Source organism: Siphateles boraxobius, unplaced genomic scaffold, assembly GCF_051911475.1.
Source record: "Siphateles boraxobius isolate OS27281-9 unplaced genomic scaffold, OSU_SipBor_1 46, whole genome shotgun sequence".
In the NCBI taxonomy this organism is placed as follows: Eukaryota; Metazoa; Chordata; class Actinopteri; order Cypriniformes; family Leuciscidae; genus Siphateles; species Siphateles boraxobius.
In genome coordinates, this window is record NW_027509097.1 from 5,346,665 (window position 1) to 5,374,589 (window position 27,925).

General features: G+C 37.7%; 1 protein-coding gene across 3 annotated transcripts; it reads right to left on the reverse strand.

Moving 5' to 3' along the window:
* Positions 1–359: 359 nt before the first annotated feature.
* On the reverse strand, positions 360–27,922 carry map2k6 (mitogen-activated protein kinase kinase 6). Of its 3 annotated transcripts, none has more exons than XM_077200354.1 (12): positions 27,543–27,922; positions 11,820–11,883; positions 11,534–11,582; positions 10,421–10,534; positions 9,412–9,531; positions 9,002–9,118; positions 7,152–7,203; positions 6,605–6,732; positions 4,537–4,614; positions 3,536–3,675; positions 1,494–1,539; positions 360–995 (listed from the first exon to the last, which is right to left on the reverse strand). In XM_077200354.1, exons 1-12 carry the CDS (start codon positions 27,628–27,630, stop codon positions 918–920), a joined length of 1,074 nt encoding a protein of 357 aa, XP_077056469.1. In that variant the 5' UTR covers positions 27,631–27,922; the 3' UTR covers positions 360–917. The 3 variants fall into 3 exon arrangements, with proteins under 3 accessions (XP_077056469.1, XP_077056470.1, XP_077056471.1); XM_077200355.1 differs by lacking the exon at positions 27,543–27,922 and adding an exon at positions 13,990–14,558; XM_077200356.1 differs by lacking the exon at positions 27,543–27,922 and adding an exon at positions 12,077–12,313 and having other exon boundaries at positions 11,820–11,887.
* Between the last annotated feature and the right edge of the window lie 3 nt (positions 27,923–27,925).

Consider the following 27,925-nt stretch of genomic DNA (forward strand, 5'->3'; position numbering starts at 1 on the left):
AATAGCATATAAAGCACACACAAGCGTACACCCATTTAGTCACACACACACACACAGTTCATGGAGGGTATGTGAAAAGCAGTGTTTGCTACCAACCACTGCGGCTTTTCACTTCTGGCTGTTAACGTCTGATTGAGAGAGCGTTTATAAACTGATAAGCCTTCAGTGACAGATGCACAAATAAGTCTTTGCAAATCCAGGAAAACAAGAAAGATGCTCCATTCATACACTTTAATAACCATCACTCCTTACAGCCAACACAATATTATCCTCATATACTCATTTAACAAATTCAAGAAATATTTTTGAGTATATATACATATCTAGATAATAGATAAATATATCAATACCACTCTCTCTTTTCATTTTTTTTTATATATGTTTTTTGAAGAACCGGACGTCGTGGGGGTGGATAACATTGCTGAATACTTTGAGAATTACATTGAAGTGCCACTGGGGAAACTCAATAGACATCTATAACACACTCACCTGATGCTAAAACTGCTTTTTCTTTTTGGATTGAGAGGTAAAGCTGGAAGAGGACTGGGATTGAACAATAGATGAAGTTTGACTTGGGACTGTAAAACCTTTTAATGCACATGTATGCACATACATGCAGGCAAAGAATTCACACACACACACACGCTCTCGTTCACACACACACAGACACACACACGCATACATACATGCACACACACGCACTGAGATTCCTGTCCCATGCCCTACTTCGTGTGTTGCTAGGAAACACCCTGCCCACCCTCATTTTTGGTGCCCCCCCACCCCCCAGATCCTGTGCACTGCTGGCTGCTGAGGTGGGCGCGTCTTACAGGTGTTAGTCTTGCTATTGGTGCTTTTTCTGAAATTGTCCCATCTCCCCCCCCTCCCACGGCAACACAGTTTTGCCGAGAGGGACCGTCTCAGTCCCCAAGGATGCTCTTCACAAAGCTAGCGACGTCTGTGTCTTTGGAGTCATGGAGGGTGAAAAAGTGATGTTGCTGGGTGTGGAAAAGATTTGAAATATCAATATTGTGCTCACACAAAAAGAAAATTGCATTGTATATTTCGATGCAAAATGGCTGACAAATATATGTATAATTGTGAACTACTAGGTCTTTCTAAGTGCAAAATACACTATTTATAGTGGTTTCAGACTTTTGGACCCCACTGTATGTAAAAATGAAAAAATATATACACTACACTTAACGTACTGCAAGTGTTTTATGACAATGTTTGATGTTTTGAAAATCCCTGAATTTAAATACAAATATTTAAGTTTAAATATTAGAAAATGATTGCAATAGTTTTAGATAAATTACAGCAAGTTAAACTGCTGTCAATTACCAAACAGAATCATAAATACTTCACTACGAGCTAAAAGGGAGAAGGTACAAGTTTGCATTGAAAGCACAAGTCTGACATCTAAAGGACAAGCCAGGGAAGTGCTTGTTATTAAAAAGAAAGAAAGAAAGAAAAACTGTCCGCATCATACTCACCATTAGTTCTGCGTAAGTTGGCCGCTCTTTGGAATTCTTCCTTAAGCTGAAAAACAACCAGAGAAAATCAAAGCACATGCATGTTAGAAATGCGCAACAAATCATCACAAGTGCAGCAGGAGAACGCAAAAACCCCAATGCAGCACGCTGCGGCCTCAGTACTTCCTCTCACAATGTGAAAGAGAGGATGCAATCAGGGTTTCTACATCCTGTTCGCTTTCCTACTTCACAATGCAGAGTCAAGGTATGTATAGTGTGTGTGTGTGTGTGTGTGTGTGTGTGTGTGTGTGTGTGTGTGTGTGTGTGTGTGTGTGTGTGTGTGTGTACACGCTACAGGTTTACTGAGTGTTTTCACTTTCACGAAACTATGTGGTTTCAGCATTGTTCCAGAGAAATGCAATTCTACAGAATCTCGAGTCATGGTAATCCCACAAATACGAGCCACAAAGAAAACATCCTGTGTAATGTTATACACCATTTACATATGGTACTAATATCCATCTCAGATGATCCAATCATAAATGTATACATATCTAACAGTTCAGTGATTCAGTTACTTAATGAAACTATATTGCATTTATTAAAAACGCATGTTTTGGACACAGTTTAGTGCCTTGAAAATAACATGGTGCAAAGGTTTGTTTATTTTTGCAGGAAGTGTTTTATGCTTAAAAAGGCATTACAACAGTAATATTGTGAAAAATTATTGCAGGCTTTCTATTTTAATACATTTTAAAATGTAATTTATTCCTTTGTTGGCAAAGGTGAACTTCACCATATTTTGCTGAATTTTACATTCAGCCAATTTTCGGGTTATGGTCGGGTTAAGGTCACTATTCGGGTTTATGAAACATTAGGAATAACCCGTTTACATGCGTGAGCAGAGAGAGTTACTCCTGTATACATGGAATTGCAATATCCCGACGTAGACGGCGACGCACGGTTAGCGTCTGGACGTACGGACAACCTTAAGACGCAATATGTGTCATTTCCGATTCTTCTTCCTGTATCCAAAGACAACAACAACAGCGCGCGGGTAATGAATAGTTCGGGGCAGATAGCGATCGCCTTTGTTTGCGCTTTGGTGCTGGTACTGACCTGGCTCCAAATGTATGCTGTGCTGCGTCTCGCCATGTTTACTTCCGGTATACTGCACGCGGGTTTTTGTATGCACCGTGAAGTTCCTCTACTCAAAAGACCAAGATTCCTTGCGAATGGAACATGCGCAGAACACAAATCATTATGGGGATATACCGATACGCGTTTACATGACCATAAATTCGGGTTAGAAAAGGGGTACCCCAGGTATCATATCCCGGTTTTTAAAATCCGGGATATGAGCATATTCGGGTTTTTGACGGTGTTTACATGGCCGTGCGTGACTGGGTTATTGCTAATATCCCGGTTTTGAACGGGTTATTGGCTGCATGTAAACGTAGTCAATGATGTACTAAAAAACAGAAAAGTTTTTCCTTTGCGAAAAGTTTTGCATACAGACGACACAGTTGTCAAAACGGTCGCGTTCACACGGATCTGCAAAAACGAGTAAAAACGCTGTATTCTGCTGCCAGGCCAGTAGTTGGTGATGTCACTTTGTACAGAATCACTACACGACTAAAGACTGAACACGTAATACACATGCGCATAGGCATGATGTCACCGTTTTCACAAATTCGTGTTTTTGTAGTTTAAACGGTGAAGATAACGGCATCATTTTCAAAAACATACACATTTTGAAACCAGTTTTCAAAAGTTTGTTTTCATGCCCCCAAAACCCTGTTGTCGTGTAAATGGACGGCCAAAACACATACAAATTTTTACGTTTTTAGTTGAAAACAGTGTTGCATAAATCACCCCCCAAAATGATTATTTTTGAAATTAATCTTTCTAAACAATAAGGATGGCCTGGAACCAATTAATAGTATAAAAAAAAAATTTCCTTCAACTACTTGTGTATTTGTGGTTGGCCCTGTGAAAGTTGACATAGCTTATTGTTGAGCTTTGATGTGCAAGTTAGCAAATGTGTGTAACAGCTCGCCCACCATTGTGACGTGAACTCCACAAACTCGGTTGAGAAGCGGTCTGCAGGCAGCTGGGGCGACGGCTCTTCCACCACCTGCTTGAGCTGCTGAAACGGCGTTCCCCATGAGTCATAGGGAAACCGCAGAATGGCCAGCTCGATCTGACAGGATGAAAAAACGGACACATCACAACACAACCATCACAAACCACAATATGCCATGCTACACAGACACAGCGGAACTTTTTTAATTTTTATGTAACAATCGGTAAATAATAGAGAAAGATGCTTTTTATGGGTAATTTATTTTTTGTGAGGTAAAATTGAATCATCATTAAAGTCAGCATTAAACAGAAGTTGCGATAGTCTTTTCTTCCCTGTTGTGAAAGATGAAGAAAACTAAATTAGGGCGGGACTTGATTTTGTCCATCAGTAGATGATTGGATAGTTGTTGTTTGCTATTGCTGTGATCTCATGCAAGTGTCCCGGACTCAAACCGAAAAAAACACATCAGAGAAGAAAAGAGATGTTGCAAGAGGAGGGGAAGTTATTTAGATGAAAGAATCTGAGGGCATGTGAATAAAAAAAAAAAGATGATGTACACAGATAAATCATTCATAATAAATACTGAAATATTGCAATGATTTCATGGTGACTTTAAAGCTCAAGCAAAACACTGGCATTCACATAAACTTCAATATATTTTACATGTGGTTTATGTCCATAAAGTCTGAGGAAAGTTGTTTTAATACCTAATCATTTACACATGGGCCTATTATTAATTTTTAAATCAAAATTGAATATGTTAAAGTGTAAACTATAAAAAGAAATAAAAATGAAGAAGAAACTAAATATTTGAACAATTAATTGATAGGCCTAATGTTCATGAAGTTTGAATACACATTAATGATCTAGTAAGCATTAATAAACATTGCATAATGTCAATAATAAAAACATTTTATGAAGTTTTACTAATTAAGCAACAAATGTTAAAAGTATATGAGGTCACTCAGACAGACATACCATTGTGATTCCTAAACTCCAGATATCAGACTTGACATTGTAGCCTTTTTGATTGGTCTCTGGGTTGATTCTCTCAGGCTGTGAATGAAAGAAAAAATACAGATTAATCTGATTGTGGGCAAAAGAGGAAGTGTGGTTTGATAAGAGGAGGTAGAGATAAGAAAGCCCGAGAAAAAGTAATAAAATATACTTATAATTTTTGCTTTGTACTATATTCCTTCTCTTTATGGCACGTCTTATGACACGTTTTTTTTAGATGCATAACATTCACACCTTTATACAGAACCACATGAACAGACTCGGCGAACTGAAGTCTGAGGTGTGTGAAGAACTCTAGATCCGCACTGTCTCATTCTTCAAATACATCTGTGTCTCAATGTGTGCTTTTTTTTTTTTTTGAATGGCTGAATTTAACAGCTCATACTTAATTCATTACTGAATGGAAACTTGTTTCTGCCATACAATACTGGGTATTGGTGACTTTATATCGCACAATTTTATATCTCACGATCACAATTGTGAGACAAATTTACAAATAAAAAAGGTAATTACAACTTTCTATCAATTCAGAATTTTTTGCAATTCTGAGTTTATACCTCAAAATTCTGAGAAAAACAGTCAGAACTAGGACGGTATGGATTTTTTCTAACCGCGGTTGAAAAGCAAGAAATTCCCACGGTATAGCGGTAAACTGCTTTAAATTGAATTTCGTTTTGTATAAATTGTATCTCAATTTTAATCACTGTTTCATCAACCAATTACCTGGAATTAATAAATAAGAAGCAAATAAAGCAGACATAATCAGGACGTGGAGGCGCCGGTGCGATCTCTTGCATTGCTCGTGAACTGAAGCTCGTCTCATAAATGAACCAAAACCCAGCGTAGACTACTTGTCCCACAGACATGAAAAATAAATAGAAACCTTGAAATGTCTACTTTTAAACAAAATTCAAAACGAAATGATAAAATTGTACAGTAGCCTAGTCAGGTAAGGTCAGGATTGCCGATGTGCGTTTTATTTAGGCTATTTATTTATTTTTATCCCTGTGCGCCAATCGGAGACGGAGTTCACTGCTGATATTCTGGGGATACAACTAAAGTTTTATACTAGTGACTTTAGCCTTTAAATATCTTTGCTGCATTGGATCAGTCTCCTTTCTAGAACAACCAAGAGCTTTCTAGCCTCGTGGCAGCAGCGCCTTGCATCGCCCATAGACCTTAAAATAGTCAGCGGATGGCGGCGGGTGCAGTTTTGTAAATTGGTCAAAAAACACTGGTGCGGATGGATGGCGCTCCCCAACTCACAAAAGGTCAGATTTGCTCCATCTTTTGATAAGTTTTGTTTCGAAAACCTTGAATCCATGTAAGACACAACATCATTAGACATAATCCATGTCATTAGAATCAATGAATCCATGTCATTAGACACAACGTGCACACATGCAGGCCAATGTTTTTTTTTTTGTGGTGATGACGGTGATGAGCTTAGACCCGCGGTAGGCGTCACGTGACCACGGTATTGCTGTAACTGTCACAGCCTTAGTCAGAACTGACAGATATAAACTCAATTTAAAAAATATATAATTTCAGCTTTTACCTCACAATTATGATTTTTTTTTTCAAAATTATGAGATATTAACTATAAAGTCAATTACCTTGTTTCAATATTTATGGCAAACAGTCAAAAACGCTTCACGCTTTTTTTGTTTCGCAAAAAAATTCTGCAGTTTAACTGCAGTTTTAGACTTAAAATCAAAATTGACCATTTAACTTTCTTAAAATGATTTAACAAATATTTATAAATGTATAATGAATATACTAACAAATGTACATTTATATATTTATTATAAAAAGATCACACAGACAAAATAATAAAATATATAAATATTATTATGAATATACATAATATAAACTAATATATAATATTAATAAGAAATAATAATTTATCAATGTTGATAATACAATTTTTTGTATACTGTCGTTAATTGACTATAAAGATGTGCATAAAAAAAATAGAAGTCACAGCATAAGACGATAAAATATGTATTTTCTCTTTTGTTTTGCTTACCGCCATGTATGGCTTGCAGCCGGCATCCATTGTCTTCGCCACCGAATCCACGAGGTACCCACTGATGCCAAAATCACACATTTTCACCTGACCCTGCATGTTTATCAGGACGTTAGAGGGTTTCACATCTGTAAAAAAAAAAAAAAACAGGAAAATCAGTTGCTGGCATCATTAAAGGTTCTCTAAGGAATGTCACATGCTTTTTAGGCCAAAACCTTTTTTGTCACATACAGCAAACATCTCCTCACTATCCGTTAGCCGCCTGTCCCCTGAACACACTGTAAAAAAAACGCAGTCTCTGCAGACACCCCAGGCTTCAAAAACGGCAACAAAAACAAACTGGGCTAACCCGCACGAAAACAAACTGTTCCAGCCAATAACCAACAAGAAGGATTTGGGGGGTTAGTGCGCGGATGAGGAGGAGTCTAGCTAGCCTCCGTTTTGTTTGAAAATACTTCAAACGTCAACAAGAAGTGACGTCACCCAACATCGCTTAGAGCACTTTTAAAAAGCAAATATACGATATTGTACTTTAGTCCCAGCTTACCTCTGTGTATCACTGACAGGTTGCTGTGGAGATGCTCCAATGCTTTTACGATCTGCAACGGGAATTAAAAGAAGGGGGTTATTACAGAACTGCACAGGAATTACACAGCGTTTAAATGATCTCAAATGTTCAAGTGGGAATGCAAAAAAAAATGATAATCACAACGGGGCAAAATTGCGATGTTTGAAGAAAAAAAAAAACACAGATAAGTCACATTTTATTATTACATTAATAAATGTAAAATAGCAGTGCATAATTTATAGAAGTGTTTGTTCATAAAAATATTTATTATAAATGCTAAGCCTATATACATTTACGAAACAAAAGTGAAAGTGTGTGTGGAGAATAGGGCTGTCGATTTAACGTGTTTATTTAATTAATAAGTTATGGAAAAACAACAAGTTAAATGATTTAATGCACTCGCCCGAGACCTACGAAGGTCATCTAACATTTCATACAATTGATTGGTGACGAACATGATACAGGGCAACAACTCACTGTGTGATGTAGCCTATAAAATGCAGTTAGAGTGGCCCAAAAATTCAAGATACCAGGGGAAAAATGCCTCTGTATGAGTTTGTCTCATATTTAGATCATAGGATAAAGTTAAGCAATATCACATGAGTGCCATTTTTGTCCCGAATAGCACAAGTGCAAATGTGATATTGTTTATACAACAGTTCAATAAAGTAGTTCATATTTTGTTATATTGTCTGTTTTTGCTCAATTTAGTAATCGAAAATAATATCTATTAAGCCACAGCAGAACTGTTGTGCGTCTCACACAGTGGTGTTTAGTTTCTAAATAAATCTGTTTTGAGTGAATCAATTGGGTGAACCAACAATTCAATTGTCCATTCATAAAGAGAGCCATTTACTTCATTACTGAATGAATCGGCCTTTTGAACAAATTAATTGAATGTATTGCTTACTCGTTAAGAAATTTATCGCCACCTACTGGCAGTTATAGTTTCTTTTTTAGAGTATGATTTTATTGAAAAAAATTATTTAAATTTTGGGGATAGTTTGTCCAGAAATTTACATTTACTCACCCTCTTGTCATTTTAAACCTGTATGACTTACTTTCTTTGCGGAACATAAAGGAAGATATTTTGAAGAATGTTGGTAACTGTTTTGGTCCATAAATATATCTAAATAACAATTCAGGTGCAGATTCTGAAAACAGAATGATGGCTGTTGTAGCCTAAAAATTTGTGTTACAAATTCTATGTTGAATAATAATAAAAGGTTTTTAAAGCTATTTTTGTATTAGCTTTTTGTATTTCTTATTTTTGTAATGTCTATTTAATGCTTTTCTTATTCAACACAATAATGACTATATAATTATTAATTATAATATTAATTATCATTTGGGGGTAATTACTCATCAAAATTCAATTAATTAAACAGAACATGTAATCACTTTTTTTTTTAAATGTATCGTTTAAATGCCCTAATGGATATGTGACTGTAATGTGGACATCGTTCTGTAGTTTGCAGTTCTGTAAACATTCTCCTCTAGTTCAGGGCAACGGGTCTTGTGTCTACGATTAGCTCCTTAAGTCTAAATTTCATTAAAAAGTGAAGTATGCAGGTCCTGTGACACTAGTGGCACCTATGCTAGAACGGATTTGTTTATCATGCGCATGTGTGTGCGCATTTATGCGTGCTGTTTAGCATGCTTGACGTTAATAGCATTATAGGTCACTTCAGAATATAAGTCGCGGTACGTTTCAGATGATAATAAAAGCAACTTATAGTCAAGAAAACACAGTAGACATGAATTCAAATATGCAAACCAAAGAGCAATAGCTTGCCAATGAGAGATGCAGGAAATCAGATGATACTTACAGAGACTGTGATCTTGCCCAGGATGTCCTCTGGGATGTTCATGCCCTTCTCATGCACCTGCTTATAGAACTTATCCAGAGAGGTGTCCATCAGCTCCATGCAGATCCACACATCACCCTGACAACACAACGAGCCAATCAGGTTACAACTGGGGTTTGAGACATAACAACAACCTTACATAAAAATGAGACAGCAGGAAATGACTGAAACACATTCCCATTGTACGACTTCCTGTGGGATTTTTATTGGGGGTCAATGTTTATAAGGACATCGATTCAGATAACTGGACTTGCTCTGCCTCTCGTTTGTACAATAACTACTTTGTGCTGTAGTATTAAAAAAGCTGCAAATGTTAACAGGTAAATGACTGCATTTGGTGTGTTCAGCGTTTAATGTACGTGTTGTCGTACCTCTCTGAAAAGGGCTCCATAGAAGGTAACGGTGTAAAAGCAGTCTACTGTTCTCATTGAGATATCCAGATCCATTAGCAGCCGTTTCTGCTCCTGCGTGTTTACTGTGGCCCGGATCCGCTGCGGGAAACAAGTGGGTGATGATGGCATTTATTATGTTAATTTCAAATGAATGCTGTTCTTCTGAAATTTATACTTATCAAAGAATCTAGAAACTGTTTTCAACATTGATAATAGTAAAATAATATAAATATATTTGAGCATCCAAAAGCATATTTAGAATGATTTCTGAAGGATCATGATATTGAAGACTGGAATAATGGCTGCTGAAAACTAGAAATATAATGCGTCACAATATTACGGTCTTTGCCATTTTGAACAAATAAATGCTGCCTCAATGAACAAATGAGACTTCTCACAACAATCACTTTTCTAGCGGAAGTGCACTTAAGGTGTTGCTTAATGTTTCAATGAAAATGAAAATATCAAGGAGCACTTTAAAAAAAGAAAAAGGTTAACTTGAAGATTAACAAAGTGTTTAACTTGTATTTTATGAAATTTGTATTTATATAAAAAAATGTTTTATATATATGTATATATATATATATATACAAAATATAAATATAAAAAGAAAATGTAAAAAAAATGATATATACAAATATAAAATGAAAAATGTAATATTAATATTATTTAGCTTTCCTAAATAAATTTTATATATAAATAAAAAATGAAGAATATAATATCAAAAATATTATAAAAATGATAGTAATGATGGAATGACTGAGATATTATTTTAAAAGGCTAATAAACGCACATCTAAATGGGGCAAGTTGCCAGGTTGCTTAGCACTCAGCTAGAAAACTACTTTAAATTTGTTCGTATTAATTGTTGAAATATTTTAATAATTTTAATCAATGCAAGGTAAATGCTACAAATAGGAAAGCTAAATCTTGGCTACTATGATAATGTCAAAAGTGGGTTTAGCTAGCATGGGCCTGTGTGAACTCACCTTTACTGCCATTATTACACCACTGGGGACGTGTCTCATCTTGTCCACCACTCCATACGCCCCTCGCCCCAACTCTCCAATCTGCTCCAAATCATCTGCCTTCACCACAAAGTTCTGCTCAGAACACAAACACGAGTGTTAAAAATATTACACCAAATTTTGGTACATTACCAAAACTGATGCACACAGAATGGCAGATAAAAGGAAACCAAGAAAAAAGAGAGACAAAAAGAGAGACAGACAGTAAAACTAACAGACTGAAGCCTATTTATTCCAAACAGACAAACAAAGACGTTGAAAAAGAAAATGGCACAAATGTGCATAAGCTGATTGCTTCCTATGAGGTATGAAGAAAGGAAAATGTTATCTCCAGGAATGCATGCTTCCAATCCCTGTCCTATCACTAGCAATCACAACAAACGCCTTAAACCTGGATGCAACAAACTTGGTTCTTCAAATATTCTTCACAAAAGCTCCTACACCCCAACCTGACTTTATCAAAAAAAGGATGTTACTAACTCTTGGGTTGCAAGACTAAAAGCCTCAATCTTTGCCAATGGAAAATTCCACTTATTTGATGAGTTTAAAATAAATATTTTTATAGCCTGAGAGGCAGTAAAGTGCATTCCAGGCTGCCTACAATCAGACGTATTCAAAAGGGCTGTAATGTGCACTGGGCCATTCTTTACAACCCGCAGGTCTTTCACCAAGCCAAGCTTTCGTATCAAGCTCGGGACAGGGTTACATCACCATAAAAGCAATGCAAAATATGACATTTAAAAAGATAAGTCTAATCCCCTTAGCACGGGAATGCAAATTACAAGTCACAATGCTTTGCATACAGGTGACCCAAGGACAGTTCATCTCATAGTGCTTTATAATACAGACGAGGAAAATACAATTTTCCATAGAGGCTTTTTTTTTCCCCACAATGCACAGATTTATAAACAACAGATTTTCTGAAAAAAAAAATTACCAAAATGAAAAGGGAAAAAACATCAAAAATAAAAGACAGAAGACAAACAGGGTTAATTCAATTAAAAAAAGTAAAAGATGAAGATACAGTTACATAAGATTTTCCATCTTAATTAAAGAAAGGATGATGAAACGCACCTTATCTCCAATGGTAACGCAGGCTTTGGAGTCCAGGTCTCTTGGGGGTCTGTGGAACAAAGAAATCCCATTGAGTGTCCTTGTCTGACACGGTAATTGACTCACTAACTGAAGCCAGCCTTAATTATAAAATCTATTGTACTTGCACACCCAGAGTGAACCTCAAAAAAACACAGAAAAAAAAACCTCAGTTTTTAGCACAGTTTATGAATATAAATGTGACATCAATAACAGTGTAATTATCTTTCAATTTAATCAGTGAACTGAAATCTGCACAAAATCTTACGTAGGAGCAGGTGGGGTTTTCTCAAACGCCTCTTTTGGAAGCTTGAGTGGTGGCTTCTTTTTACCTGCAGAGGGAAGAAAAAAAAGAAAAGAAAAAAAATCATCATTATTATGCCCAAGTCATTAAAGACCTTCTGAATTGCATTTATCAGAAAAGTTCCTTTTAAGAGAGAAAAAAAAACTTTATGCGAGATAAAAAGGCCTGTCTAAACAAAAGAGGCATTCTGAAACTGTTCTGAGGGATATAGAGCCCTTTCCTTTATTTCTGCTCCCCATGGAACTCCGAGAATCCCTATCGGATGAGCACTTACGGTCAGACAGCGCAAGCGGCTCCAGATCCTTGCTGAGTAAATGCGAAAGAGCGAGAGAGTGCGGGGAGAGAGAGTGCAAGTGTGAAAGAGGGAGGCGAGATGGCAGGGTCAGGTGCATTCTCTCCATCTGGAGCAGATCGGAGGCGCTACCGTCACGGGTGTTACCCATCGTGAGTGACACCAGAGCGGGGCAATCCTCATACCGGATGGCACATGAACTGTCCACACCCACCTGACTAACTGATTCCAGTCTGCTAAATGCAAACAATAAGTAAAACGTCCCATGAGGGTGTTACTACAATTCATATCAACAGTTTGTCTGAATATTAATGCAGTACTCCGGTAACAAATCAGTGATTAAAAGAAAAAAAATTAACAATCTCAGTCTCTGGTACTGACTGATTACTGAGCTGCTTTCAAACACTCACATACATGTGTCTGCGCACACTCTGAAAAAGTTCAAATGCTTCCAGTTCTGATGAGCCATTTGAAAACTTTGAAAAGCTTTACTTTTATTTTTTAATAAAATTTTCATTTTAATTAAAAAGTACACAATGGAAGTTTTTAATAAACAAATTGCATGCGTCCTGCAAAAGAACATTGTGGCCGGAAACTTCTCTCTGTTTATGTATATGACGAGTCACAGGTACTGTCTGGGCTACTCCTGCTCAGTCTAAAATAGTCTGAATATAAACAATTATGATAGGCAATAAGACGGAAGATGGATTCATGATGTACATACTCATATAAAATTTGTACATGTTGAACAATAAAAAGTTACAGTAGAAAAAGTAGCTTTAAAATTAATCAATATACATTAAGCTACATACCATTGGTTTCATTTTTTGAATATGTATAATAATATTTAGCTTTGCAAATAAAGTTCAAAGTATATTAGTTTTTGCTTTTGCATCAAAATTGGTAGTGAGAAATTTGATACACTGATAGCATTGACTGAAAATACGATTCTGTGACAGAGTTTACTACTACAGAGTCATTGAAGTTATGCGGAAATATGTAATTACTGTGCCATTACTACAAAAATGTATAGCTAAAATAATGAACAAATGTAAAAATAAATGAAATAAAAAATATTATATTACACATACATTTATACACAAACACATATATAAATAAATTAAATATAACAGTAAAAAATAAAATAATAAATACAATATAACAAAGAAGTAAAATTAAATAAAAATAAATCAAACATACATTTCAAATTAAAATTAAATAACAGAAAATTAAATTAAATAAAACTAATAAAATAAAATACGTTTCCAGAACACTTTTCAAAACTGCAATTGGTCAGACAAACAGATAGTCCAACCCCAAACTCTCATCATTGGTTGAGCCAATGTTGTGTCACGCTGCTCAAACTGAGCAAAGTTTGAAGGCCTGACAGAGCCATGATGTTTACAGTTTTTAGGATAATCAATACAAAAATGTCTTAATTGTAGTTGACCGTTGCATATTAAACTGAAATAGGAGAAAGTATTTTAACAACACACACACACAAAAAAAGAAGAAATCCACAAATCAGCTTTAACAAATATTCAAAGGTCTACACCGATGACTAGATGAGAAAGGTGCGGCTTCAGAATAGTCCCGACCACACCATGAGCCCACAGACAGGAAACAAATGCAGACACTTCCCATAGTGTCACAATTATACACAAAATATCAGCAGCTATTTTGCTAGTGCAGCGTGAGAAGAGGGTTGTGTCCTGTTGTGTGCCCGTTACACCATTGTTAACAGTAGAAAGGTTTTTCTTAACCTCTCCCACCTGCTTTTACATGCACAACAATAGCAACAGAAAGCTGACACTCAAAAAAAAAAAAAAAACTAAGACTCACCAAGCACTCCGATCCCTTTTAAAGTGAAGGGTACAAAACCACAAAATGATCGTGTGCCTCCTGCAGAAAGTACATCACTGATCACGACCGCCAAAATAACTATGCCCCAACTGGAAATCACTCCCTAGCAACACTCAAGCAATTTTCCATGGTGAAAGCCCTAATCCTTAAAATCACACATGCTGACACATCACAGGCCGACACCCGATAGCTTTCTTCAGACTGATCACATCAGCGATGTAGGGAAAAGGCTGTTCTCAGTTACTGGACCTCCGTGTGACTTTTGGTAACTTTATGAAACTGTTGCATAAGCATTAAAAACAGCCACTTCAAATATAACAAGTGCCCTTCCATGTCACAACGCTCCCAGTCAAAGGTTCCTAGTTCCTGGTATCGAGTACTGAAATTAAAGCCATAAAGCAAACGGAAGTCATTCGTTTTTATCAAGAGTTGGCAATTAATGAGGGTGGCAGCATGAACGAACGTTGGCGACGTGACAAAGTTGAGCAAAGTAAAATGGTAAACAGTCTAGCATTAAAGCGATTTGACAACCTACAGCAATCTGATGTAGAGAGAATGTAAAGGGAGATGCAGAGGCGGCTCTATCTGCAGGAACATGTACAGACGTGTTCAACAGACTGGAGAAACTCTTTCATCCATGCTCAAGCCATCATGAAAATTACCAGCAGCATCATTGAGAACAACTAAACACGCATGCAGAATTGTAGATACACACATATTGCATTTACTTTGGTTGCATCAACCAACTGTAAATAAATTCTGCTCTTGAAGTGGTTGTCAATTATTGCTTGCATTACAGAGATAAATAAGGCTTCTTTTTCAACAGAACCGCTGTACATTGAACTAACATACCATGTGAAGTTCGAACTAGGGCTGGTCAACACATTGACTATTCATTACAGTATATTTTATATGATTTTGCTAGCAATATTAAATTAAGCAATTGCAAATTGCAATCGTGTTATTGTGCATAAACAATTTGTTTATTGTGCAGCAAAAAAAAAAGTTGGATTCATTGAATTGAATCAAAACTCCGATTGAACAATTCAACACTAAGTAATGATTTCATATTGTATGAAGAAAAATAAATAAAACAAACACTGCCATTTGTTCCTATATACCAGCAGCATATTTTTAAATTTGAATTAAATTTACTTACATTTACTTGCATTAAACACATACAAGTAAATGTATATAGATGTATTGAATATAATCCTTGCGAATTGGTGCATACCATACGTCCCCATTTGATACTGCACAGAATGCTATATTTTAAAGCGAAATGAAGGAGAAGCAATTAGCGATTAGGAGGAAACTGCAGCTTGGCCGCGCTGTGATCTAAACTAAACACTATTAACTATTGTAAAAAGGGGGAGGAGCTGTTCGATATGTCCCGCCCTGTCTTCCTGTTTCAGTGGAAATAACATCAACACATTGAATAATGCTGTGCTTTTCAAGGCACTTCAGTCTGCCTTTAATAGACTTGGTTAACATAACAACAGTGATATAAAAAAGCTGGCATTTTTTCATTCATTTTTAGCTACAACAAGCCCTAGTCAAATCCCAAAGTTGACCTGAAAACCACTGTTCACATAGCAGTAAACAAAAACACACACGCATGACTGACAGCACACAATATCAGTACACGAAGTACTTGCATAGGGAAAACAAGATAGTGAGAAGAGGCAAAAAAAGATCAATAGATTATATAATCATGGTGTATTGGCAGGAAACAAGGGTAGTGTTCAAAAAGTACAGAAAGTAAATTAAGTTCTTAAGGCAATTTCTGCACACCTAGTTTTGCAACAGTTATATTTTTAAACCGTTTGAATAAGACAACTAATGTTGACAATGTTATGTTGAACAAGAAGACACACATTTATTTATTTTTTCCTTAAACTCAGCCTTCTAATGTAATGAAAAGCACACGGTGTACAGGCATGTCAGACATGTATAGAAACCTTCAAAACCCATTTGAATAAATCAAACGCCTAATTCCTGTTTCATTCGCAACACAGAGGGTTATGACTCAGGTGACTGTAAGCAATGCGAATCGGGGACAATCTGCCGTGTTTCCCTACTATGGTGTAACATGAACTTGACTGACCCGAGACCCTCTTGATGTAGCTTGCTTGACTGGTTGTAATCTGCAGTCTGCAGTCAACAAAACCCCAAGTCATTCCAATTCTACAGAATTTCAACAATCCCAAGGGTTTTACTTGAATTTCAGGGACCCGGAGGAGGGCCAGTGAATTAGAAAGAGAGAGATGAAAATAACTTCTCTTGGGCTGCCGGCTGTTTGTCCCCTCTGACCGCACTGGCAGTTTGTAAGACACACTATACTTCCAAAGATGGCAGACCCATTGGGTTCCAGCAGCTGGGGACACTGCTTTAGAACGAATGTCGTCACTGCATCCTCTGCTGTCCTGACAGAGACAGTCCAGGAATGACATGTCATCTTCAGAGACAGATAATGCAATCATGAATCATGTTCAGTCTCTTGTACGTTATGTGTGCACGAATCGATGCACGAGCAGTAAGTGGCTGCAGTTCACTTAACGTCCACCGGTGTCGCTAATAACAAGGGTTTCTGAATTCTACATATAGCCCCTTTAAAGGTGCAGTGAGTGATTTTTAGTGGCATCTAGTAGGTGAGGTTACGAATTGCAAGTAACAAAAGTTATGGTGGCCGACAGGAAAAGATGTCATCGTCTGAGACAGCAGAGAGTAGCCAATTAAGCAATGAGGTTTCTTTACACAGATAAATTAAGAAATGAGGTTTACTTTATTATTCAGTACAATGATAAGTTATTGTGAATATTATTGTTACTTGTTCATCATTGTGTGTTCATCGTGTTCATCAGTGTTTTATTTGCTGACTTTAGCTAGCTTCTTTGCTCGAAGAACAACATAGTGACGAAACACGCTCTGTAGTAGTTTGTCCATTTAGGGCTACTGTAGAAAGAACATGTCAGCGCAAAATGTCTATGTCAATGTAAGGGGACCCGTGGTGTAGATAGAAATGGCTCATTCTAAGGTAATAAAAAAATAACGGTTCATTATGTACGGTCTTTATTCACCACTGAAAACAGTTATGTATATTATATTGCATTTCTGTCTACAGATCATCCTAAATATTAGGCTACACAATGAACCTTTAAAGGTTGCATAAAAGGTCAAATAAAATGTACAATTCTAGTAGTTGGCCTTTAATAACAACATGAGAAGGAAGTGGATTCTTGAATCCACTGCCACTTCAAACATTAGCGCATAGAAAATGCTGTTAAAAAGAAAATAAACCAACAAAGATTTTAATTCAATCAATTTCATTTATTTTTTGGATGTGTGCTGAAAACCTCAAAATAGTGACTTCACAGTACTGAAAAACACAATGTTAAAAACACATTTCTATGTAAAATATGGATTTGAATGGCAGGGACCACAGCGTGAGCTGGAGTGGAAAGTGCACAAGCTAAATTGGGAGCACTACTAAATGCTTTAACGTAGATCATACAGCTGTGTGTAATTGCTGTGTGAGCCCTGAGAAACTGCTTGTTGAGAAATGTTTTCCACAGTGCATAACTTTTTACTGATATATTACTGTAACTGTGAATGTTATAAATTCAAAGTCAAGCGGGTAATTCCATTTAACAAAACAGTTTGCCTTAACAGCATGCACCGCGCCATTACACTTGTACACTTCTAGACACTTGTCTGAACAAAAGTGTGCATATGCATCAACCAGATAGATGCAGCTTGGGATAGAAGACCAGCTTAAGAGAGCAACATTGGCTTAATCAAACCTGTTTGAAAACAGTTCTTTTTGTAGGTACATTTGTTGATGTTCGCACCATATAAATTTACCTTTAACTGCAATGTAATTATATATATTTTGCATTCATATTCTGACAGTGCACAGACATATGAAAAGCAAATGACATGAATCTCTTTCCCCGCCACAGTAAAAAAAAAAAAAAATTACAAAAATGCCAGACACTGGCAGCGTTTTTGATCATTTTCACCAAAATTTCAGGGCCCTCAGAATATTATGTTGTATGAATACAAAATTCTCTTTTAAACCTCAGCTTTTAAACAAAAAAAACCCTGCTTTATTCTAGCTTCGTTATTTTTTTTCAATCAACACTTGGATGTGGGTAAGTTTCATTAAAAAGGAACATTTTGAACAAAAGCTGAGAAAATTGTGGGGGTTTTTTTCTTTTCTTTCAAAGACTACTACGTGCAAGCTATGCTTTTATCACTTGTTTCTGCTCTTTATTATCTGTGTTTTGATCAGGGTATTTAGTTCTCTTTCAGAAGTTGCGTAATAGCGCCCTCTACCGTATAAGTGAAAAAAACGAACACTGGAAAATTCCGTCAATGGCGAAGAAGCGTCGTCTCACAAATGATGGAAAATTCTGTCAAAGAATTTTTTTTTACATTTTAATTTTCTTTAGTGAGTAATGTTGCTGTTCCAGCATGAAAGGTCTGCAAAGTTAAAGCATTCAGCCACTCCTAAGGGAGTAATTCTCTATATCAGTAAGCAGCACTGTTCATGAACTCCCTGAAAAGCCTCAATTGTAGTCTAGAGTTATCTTCAGGGAAAGTACACATCACAATATTCCTCATTTAAATAATTCCCGCCCTGACAGGTACTGACAATGTGGTGGCAGACGCATTGTCTAGAGCTCCTTGCTAGAGTTCTCAACGGGCCTGAAAATTACAACCCGACCCGGCCCGTGTTAACGACCCGGCCCGTGTATTCACCTGCGGCAAGTTTACTTTTCACCAACTCCATCTTCTTCTCCAGGCTAAAGGAGTACACGCAGCGGCGTGAGGTCTGCCCCCGCGATGCATGTTGCACGCAGCAGCCAGACTTTCTTTACGGTAAACAGCAGCGATGATTAATAAAAAAAAAAAATTTTCACTGAGCGGAAAAGATTAAGCCCGAGGTCCGACCCGAGTCATTTGCTTTTATTTTCGACCCAAACCCGCGGGTCCTGTCAGGTTTGTCGGGCCGACCCGGCCCGTTGAGAACTCTACTCCTTGCTCTTCCTAACTGTTTATTAACAAGGTTTTGTTTTACTCTCCTTTACTCTCTTAAATTGCTTCTACAGGGTGCGTAGTTGCTGAGGACATTGGGAGTAATACGGTTGGTGTTTTACAGTATGGGGGGTTATCGTGTGAAGGGTTAGGCTGGGTTTCATAAATGGAAACCCTTTTCTATGGGGGAAGATGTTATGAACCCAGTATGGGTTATATTTGTGGGTTGTTTGTTTTTCCTTTGTTTGGTTTGCAGGATGGAGTTAGGGTGAGTGACGTCATTGATGACTGAGGAGTTACACCTGTGTTGGAGCTGATGCCGGCAATTAAAGCAGTTCCCTTCAGCTGTGACGGGGGCGAGCTCTCCCATCCTCGTGCTCTTTGCGTACCTGATTCAGTTTGTTTGTTTGTTTTCTTTTCGTCTCTTTCCTATTTAATTATTCTTACTTTAATAAATGTTATTTCTTTTGATCATTATCCAACGTGTTGTTGTCTCCTTGGCTTGCGAGCCGGCTGTGACAAATGGGGACTCATCCTTTAACGTTTGAAAATTCCTGTTGTATTTCGAGATGATTTGGAAGCACTTTGTTTTTTTGCGTTCCGTTATTTTGTAAGGAAATTCGGCGTGTTGATTAACCGAATGTAAAACTGGAAGAGATTGTTTGTTTAGCACTATTGTTTGGGATGTTTTATACGTCATACTTTGAAGGAAATACGCGTTGGATTTGTTTGTTTTGACGACGGAATGTATGTTCTACGCTGTTTTTTAGGAGGTAAGTGATTTAGCAAATCCTGTTGTGGGAGGAATATTGAATAGTAGTTTTGTTCCATTGTTACTGTAGCTGCTCGTTCCCTTTTTGAACAAGTGGGTGCAATGTAATTTTTTTTATTTTGGTGTGGTGACCGTGAGTAGAGCAAAAAAGGCATTTGCCTTGTGAGGCCTAGTTGAGCATTAACAAAACAATCGAAGCGGTTGATAATTTCACAACACATTCACAACATTGATCCAGCCGACCAATCAGAGCACACTGCACTTTTCGGAAGGAGGGGCTTCAGAGAGACAGGAACTAAACAGTGTTGCTGGCAGACTGGGAAGAAGTTGAACGATTTATCGGTTTTGCTAGCATCAGTTATCGGCAAAAATCGATGCCGATAGTTGTTCTGGGTTGCATCCTTTGCTGGAGAGGATGCGCTGTCATTACACAGTACGAGAGCAGCCTCTACAGGCGAAAATAAAAACTATCACTCTTGCGATCAGTTGCATGGATACAGCGTTCTCTTTTGGCTCGCGCAGTCTTCACTCGGACGTGCGCTTCAATCTATCGCCGTTGCGAAGACCCTCTATTAATTCCGAGGAAATCACAAAATAAAATGCACACAAACGTGTTCCTGCTTGATATAGACTGTAACCGCTGATGAACATATTCAGTTTTGATGAGAGAAAAAAAAAACTATACGAGTGCTGATTAGAACCCGTAACCTCTGACACGCTTGGCAAAAGATCTACCACTAGACCATTTAAAAACTCAAACCAAATTTGCCGATCGATTAATTGTTTTCTCTTGTTTATTGGTTAGTTAGGGAGTAAGGGAAGGTTGTTGTATTTTCTTTGGGGATATTTTTTTCATTTGTTAGGTAAGTTACATTTAATTCCTTTTTAGGTAGAATCCCCTTTTGGTTTGTTATTTTGGCTTGAACCCCTCCTGAAGATTCACGCTTTCTGCTTTTCTATTTCTGTGTAAATAAAAAAAGCTTATTCTTGACAATATTTTGTTTTGTGGTACTTTTTGTGTGATCTGGGACAGGAGAAGGGATATTTCAATTCAGTTTTTTTTTTTTTATCGGCATTCCTAACCCTAGACGGGGAGGTCGTGACAATTTTTTTAACGGGTTGAGCAGAGAGGCTGAACAGTTTGACAAGTTTGTGCCCAGCACATTTCAAACCAAACTGACGCCCGTGAGCCCTGGTATCGGTATCGGCTCGGATACTGCCTTTCTTGGCCGGATCGGGTATATCGGTCAGACGAGGCCGAACCAAATCCGATATTATGCGTATACTATTCTGTGTTATTATTAAGCCCCACATAAGCATTATAAAGCACCATAAAGTTTTCGTGCACTATATTATAAGTGTTCTGAAGCCATTCTATAGTATAATGTGAGATAGAAATTAATATTTAAGTCATTAAATTCAAGTTGTCAGACAATCTCCATTCAGCATTCAAACAGCACATCGCGTTCGGTTGCGACAGTCAACATGATGAAACTCTCTCCAAGATAATTCAATGTTACTATCATTATATTTGATCTGTAGATAAAGCTCTATGGTTTCGCATAAAATTACTATCTTGCTGGACTGTTGCTGTACCTTAATCATGTTCCTTTCTACCGTGTGTCTGTTAGATCACAACACTGGAGAGCACTATAAATTGTTCTTCACGCGCAACTGAAATTTAAAACTGTTCAAAGAAAAGGCAGAATAAACTATTGCATAGACAGATACTGTATAATACACTATGCATCGATATGTTTTTCCTTTGTGCTTTGAACTTTTCATTGCGGACTCGAAGAGCTGTGCGCTGTGACTGTGTAGCTTCAAGCGCATCATTCTGCGCATAAGCACTTTGTGCCGCACTGTATTTCTGTATATTCTGTATATATTTCTGTCATTTCTGTATTATAACCATCTTTCATAATCATATCATAATACTTTTGTGCAATGAAAGATTATTAATAGCCTTTCTTGTTCTGTCCTATCAGATTGTATACAATAATTGTGCACTCGTGATTTATCTAGACTAAATATTACTGCTGAATTATCCACTAATCTAGTTTATAATAGAATTTGTGTCAGATTATCATATATTTTTTTGATTTGTTGTTTTTCTTTATAATGAAGTTGTCTGTATTAAGTAGATTGTGTTTAACACACAAAAGAGTGCTTATCAGTTCAACTGAGTTATAGAAATTCTACTTAATTTAAAAAAAAATGATCTGGTACCGGATTGTATCGGTCGATACTCTGAATGTTTGGTATCGGATCGGTTCAGAAAAAATGGTATCGCTGCATCCCTACTTTAAAGTTCTCTTTACATTAGTTAAAGCACTATGAACTAACATGAATGATCAAGGCATAATTAATATTTTTATATATTTAAAAAGTACAGTACATTTTCATGGTTCAGTACGGATTTCGAATTTTTGTAATAAAGTTACAGCACTGTTTTATGTGTTATGTTTATTTTCATTCAGCATCCATTTTAAAAACTATTAGTCGATTAATCGCTTATCGGCCAGCATGGTCCAACTTATCGTTATCGGTAACATCCACCATCGGTCGACCTCTAGAAGAGAGGTGCTGCAACAATGCAAAATGTGTGAAAATTTTTGTTTTTTGAACATTCAAGTATGAAAACCTTTCTGGAATACTCCAAAAACAAAATCAAGACTTAGAAAAAGAGAATGAAATTGTATTTTTTTTTCGATTATATTCTTATCCAAGCATAGGAAGATACTAGGAGGCGTACCAATTCAAAGATGCATGATAGGGTTGGCACTGCAGAATTCGAGCAAGGCAAAGGGCTACCAGAGGGTGGAGTCCTCAACCTGTTACTCAATATCTATCCTGACATCTTCCACAACACACTGCCGCAGTTACACTAAGTGCTCTGTCTCTATGTGATGTAAAATCTTTTATTCAGCACTTAGCATAATTGATTGTGACATACACCATTTTGAAAACCAAACAGATATGTTAACAACAAATGTGGACATTAGAAACCTGCACAGAAACTATATTAGGTACTTCCCTCACCATTTTTTTAAAGATGCCACCATTTTAAATGGCTGTAGCTTACGGCAAATTATTCCACAGTATAAAGAAATGCATATTGAATGTTACAAGCTTTATTATGAAATCTGAAAGGTTTTAATAAAATCATAATTTGCAGGAGAATTTTGCACCACAATTTCATTTGCAGCAAGAGAATATTATTTTCTGCATGCAAGAGAGTTTTACACAACATGTGGGGTCAAGTAAGGGCTGCCTTAATATCTAACACATTTTGGCTTCATTGGATGACAACAGAGAGCAATTCACTGCCCCCTTCAGAGAAGGGTCCTCCCTTGGGTGTTCTATACTAAATCTTTATTTAAAAAAGGATACATGATGTATTCACTCTCTACCATAGCATCATCACCAGGAACTTCCAGACATTTCTGCACAAATTCTCTATAAAATATAGACGAGAACACAAATTCCAAACAAATCAAATAAATAAGTTATGTCCTACAATGGCGAACAGCAGAAATCAAACAATGTTTTTAGTTAGGTTTTGTTGGCTGTATGAGACTAAATAAGCTAGATCAACATTAGAATAACATACAGATCATATTCTAACATATCATCATGTTGAACTAAATAACATTGATTAGTTCTATGTACATTTGCTCATCTGTCTAATAAAGTACATGCAACACTCGCGTCTCTGTCAAGTCGAAGTTAGTCGCGGACGTGGAGCTCTCGGCATCTCGAAAGATGCTGATCTTCGTTTAATTCCTTTTTTGTCTCAAAGTCTGCTTGCCATGGTCCATAATGTTTGAACAAAACAACAACAGTGTGAGCGTCCTGCTAGGCATATCGGGCATAACCCAGTTGGCCACGTCTGTCGCCATGGTTACTATGGCAGTGCGAGGTCAAACCTGGCGGAAACCGAGGGTAACGCGGATATGACGTCATTGACTGGCGACTCCTCACCCCTGCTCACACGACCCGTTTCCTTGGTTAAAATCGCATTTTTCTCACGATTTACAAATAGTTGGAAATATTTGGGATATTGTTAGTAATCAACTAAACAAAATATTGGCCTAGTGGTTTTTGGATATTTTACTGCAAAATTCTTACATATTGTATCTTTAATTAGTTTTTGTTTTTTTGTTTTTTACTTCCTGACCCCAGACTTTTGAACAGTAGTGTATTCTTATATGTGTAAATATGAATTTATAAGCATCTGATTTTTAACTGCATCACATCTTGCTGGAAAAAAAGTAAATACTGCAAAAAAAAGGACAATAATACATGGTTACATAATGACATCCAAATGACATCCATCTAAATAAGAATTAAATACATTTTGGGTTGCTTTAAAACACAATTACACTATTGCCCCATATGAGGCATCTAAGGAGGTAGATGTCGTCTTTTTTTAGAAATGTATTTCACACCCTGATCACAATAAGCTAAATGCAGTCCTTTCTTGGAAAGCAACACTGTTGGTAATGCTATGGTAAGAGACACCCAGGCTGCCTTCAAGAGAAAACCTTAAAAGTGGTCAATTATTCAGAAGTCTGCAATAAGATGGATCAATGTCAGAATGCAGTTCATGCGACCGAGCATAGAGATAGAGAGAGAGCGAGAGAGAGAGCGAGAGAGAGAGCGAGAGAGAGAGCGAGAGAGAGAGCGAGAGAGCAAAACGACAGAGAGAGAGAGGGGCCTCTAGACAGGGCCTCCCAGAGAACCAATAGAGTCATCATACTGGTCACTCCCAAGCCATTCAGCAGGAGGACACTCCCAGGCTTGGCATTAACCCCTTTAAACACAGCTTAGTTGCTTATAAAACGCATGCAATGTATTGCTTACACTTAACTGTTGAGACTGCGACCTAAACCTGCCCACTTGGAGGCTGTGATTTGCATGCAAGTACAGTGTGGATTCCATGCCCTGAATTGCAGCATGCATGCATTCTGGAGAGAGACAGTGGTGCATGTCCGTACTCCCCACACACACAGCCATAAGGTGAAAGGTCTGAGCGGGATCAGCAACACAATGCTTGAAACAATCCTCATACTATTGCATCAAAACAACACAGCAAGGCTGGACGGTCACCAACAATTGACCTGTCGTAAATAGGGGATTTAGTATCTCTGTGGTCTATTAGCATGACAAACGTGACAATTGCACATGACTGCAACACGCAGGCCTTGTGCATGGAGGGGACATCGATTCACTGTGCACCACTGGGGCCAGTGCAAACTCAATGAACCAGGGCCCAACAAGCACAAGATAGACCCCCACCGACATAATTGGAACTGCTCTTCCAACCAATCGCTTCCACCCAGAAAAAAATTGGCCAACTTATAAAACGTTTACGTGCATCCCCTTAAAAGTACTGTTTGTATTAAATCAACTTTGCAATCAGATTTTCTGTTTTCCTTCTTAGATATACACCTTTAAGGTATTTGCACACATAAAACTGCTATCTGTGTCACAGATCTGTGTAACAAAAGTATAAAGCATGCATATGCATGGACGAAAACTGACAAGCATAGATTCTTTATAATCTGCACATATTAAGAAAGAAGCAACTTTTTTTCCCACCAAACATGAACTGCATTTAAAGGGATAGTTCACCAAAAAAAAACTGAAAGTTCTTTTTTCATCTGTGGAACAAAAGGGAAAAATTTTTTTTGTCCATTCAATGAAAGTCAATGGGGTCCGAAACAACATTCTGAAATCTATTCGGGAACACAAAATGCACACAGGTTTGGAAGGGCAAATCATTTTTGCATGAAATATCCCTTTACAGATTCCCCATTCAACATATTTAAGTTTAAACTAGATATGATTCCATAAACTAGTATTCCTTAAACATTGCCCTTCACAATCCATTACCTGAACCCTTCCAGTTCCTCATGCACAGGTAAAGGCTGTGTTTGTTTGCATGACGGAGGGGTTGGTTCATAAGGATTTAGTTCCTCAAATGTTCCTCAGGTGTGTCACTGTTATACAACACAATTACTGCTCTTTCACTGCTGCCAAAATCACCTCATTAGGGCGTCAGACTCAAACATTCTTGAACCACGCCTACTAATATATGATTGATGAGTGTTCTGTTCACAGAATTTAAATGATCATGCGCTGCAATCTGCCTCTCGACTGCAGTCACTGCATGGGTCGGAACGGACCAAGTATAACAGCTGCCTGGCCGTAGCTTTAATTTGGGCTTGTACATGTAGCATGTACGTCGATTCGGCCCAGGGTGTGAGAAACCTCACACACGGGCTCTATACAGTGCTTCTGTGAAAGAGCAAGGACATTAGATATGTTGCAAAGGCTTCATGGAGTGTAATTAAGGGGTCTAGGAGTGCAGGTGTTTTTGTCAGAATTATTATTATTATACTTTTTTTTTACCTTAAAAGAGTGCACATTCCAAAATGTAAATAGTAGAAAAGTCTGAAACATGCACCAGTACTATAGAGCTCTATACACTGAAGGTTTTTGTTATACACATTAATTTGCCTTGGGTCTAGAGATACAATGTAAATAGCTGGGAAATTTTCTGCCATTCTGAATAAATAAATAAATAAATGCAAACAAGTCTGAATTATATCTGGTACAATCGACGTTTGCATGCCATTTCTTTGACCAAATGACAACAACTGCATAATAATAAGCCAGTAATTTTCCAGAAGTTACTAGCCAAGCTTAACAATGGTTTACTGCCACAAAACTTGGTGGGTCATTTTAAGAGCCTAGTCTAATGCAGCATGCAAAGATTCATGCAGTATGGTGCTATAAGTGGAAAACATGAAATGCATGCAACAAATTTAATGATTGTGCATGAATTGGTTTTAACAAGTCGTTTTATAAATTGTGTGACTTTAATTACAACACTGTCTGTCGCTAAATATCAAGTAACCTTCCTTATAAGATAGGAAGCGCTGTTTTTCCACAGCATTTTGCTTATGGGTTTGTGAATATTTTTGCATGGAGACTTGTGAAGCACATCTGAACTCTGTTCCTTAAACTGATTGCAGCAAAACAAAACTATATTTAGCTCCTTATTTTTGCAGCCTCTACCTATGCATTAATGCTGGAACAAAGCTTGCATGACAGAGCGTCCGAATAATTTTCCATTACGCGCAACTAATAAAAATTGTTGCATGCTCAACAAGGCATTCGACTAGGCTGTCAGGTCCCTGTTTCCCCATTGCACTTGCACACTCAGCCGTCGGCCAAAGTTTCGTGTTACCTAATGCACCTCGCATGCATCAACGACAGAAGTTGTACGAACGAATCTAATCTGCAGAACGAAACCGAGGCCGTCGTGACGTCACAATCGAACATTGTTCGAGAAAATCGCCTCGTGCGCGTGAATAAGTCGGGTGCGGACAGCGTTGTCGTTGCACAATCACTTTTGCATTGCTGGCTAGGCAGTTCCTCAACGCGGAAAGAAGGCGTTTCTTTTAATAATCGTGGTAGAACAAGAATGCAAATAGCGCCTGTGCGAGTATCTAAGGAGAGCATTGCCTTCCCAGTAAATCTGCAAAAGGGCAGATCATTAAAACATGCTTTGCAACTGACCCTCGCGAGCCATCTAACTTTTAATGCATTGGCCACGAAGAAGCTGCAGCCGTGCACTTTGCAAGCCATGCAACGCTACCTGCATTTCCGAGGTTTTGCACGGTTCGGTTCAGTAAAAAAAAGTACCTACCTCCTTTTGGCACGGACATCTCCCCTTTTGGGTTGGGGGAAGGGGACGCACAAAAGACTTTGCCTTCCTTGTCGCTCCCTCCTTCCATCTATCCCTCGCAGTGAGGCTTCAAGCGGGCTTGCTTGCAACAAAGGTGCAAAATACAAGCCCCGATCTTCATGCACTCGGAGCCTTTGGCCGTCGGGTAACTTGTTCTCCGTGCAAATGCTGGCCTTTCAATTGCACGCAACGAAAACGGGGAGATTTCTGCAACCGCTCTGCAACGAAACCTCGGCAGGCACTTACATGATGGGCCAAGGCCAGCAGCTGAAAGCTCCTAACTTGGATCAGTGTGAGCCCCTGCTAACACACGCTCTTCCTGCCTGACGACGCCGGGGATCATG

Coding starts and splice junctions, on each gene's coding strand:
- map2k6 (XM_077200356.1), bottom strand. CDS start 12,298: ATGGGTAACACCCGTGACGGTAGCGCCTCCGATCTGCTCCAGATGGAG. Junction 11,888..12,076: donor CCATGGGGAGCAGAAATAAA/GGAAAGGGCTCT, acceptor TTTCTTCCCTCT/GCAGGTAAAAAGAAGCCACC. Junction 3,676..4,536: donor GGAGTTTAGGAATCACAATG/GTATGTCTGTCT, acceptor TCATCCTGTCAG/ATCGAGCTGGCCATTCTGCG.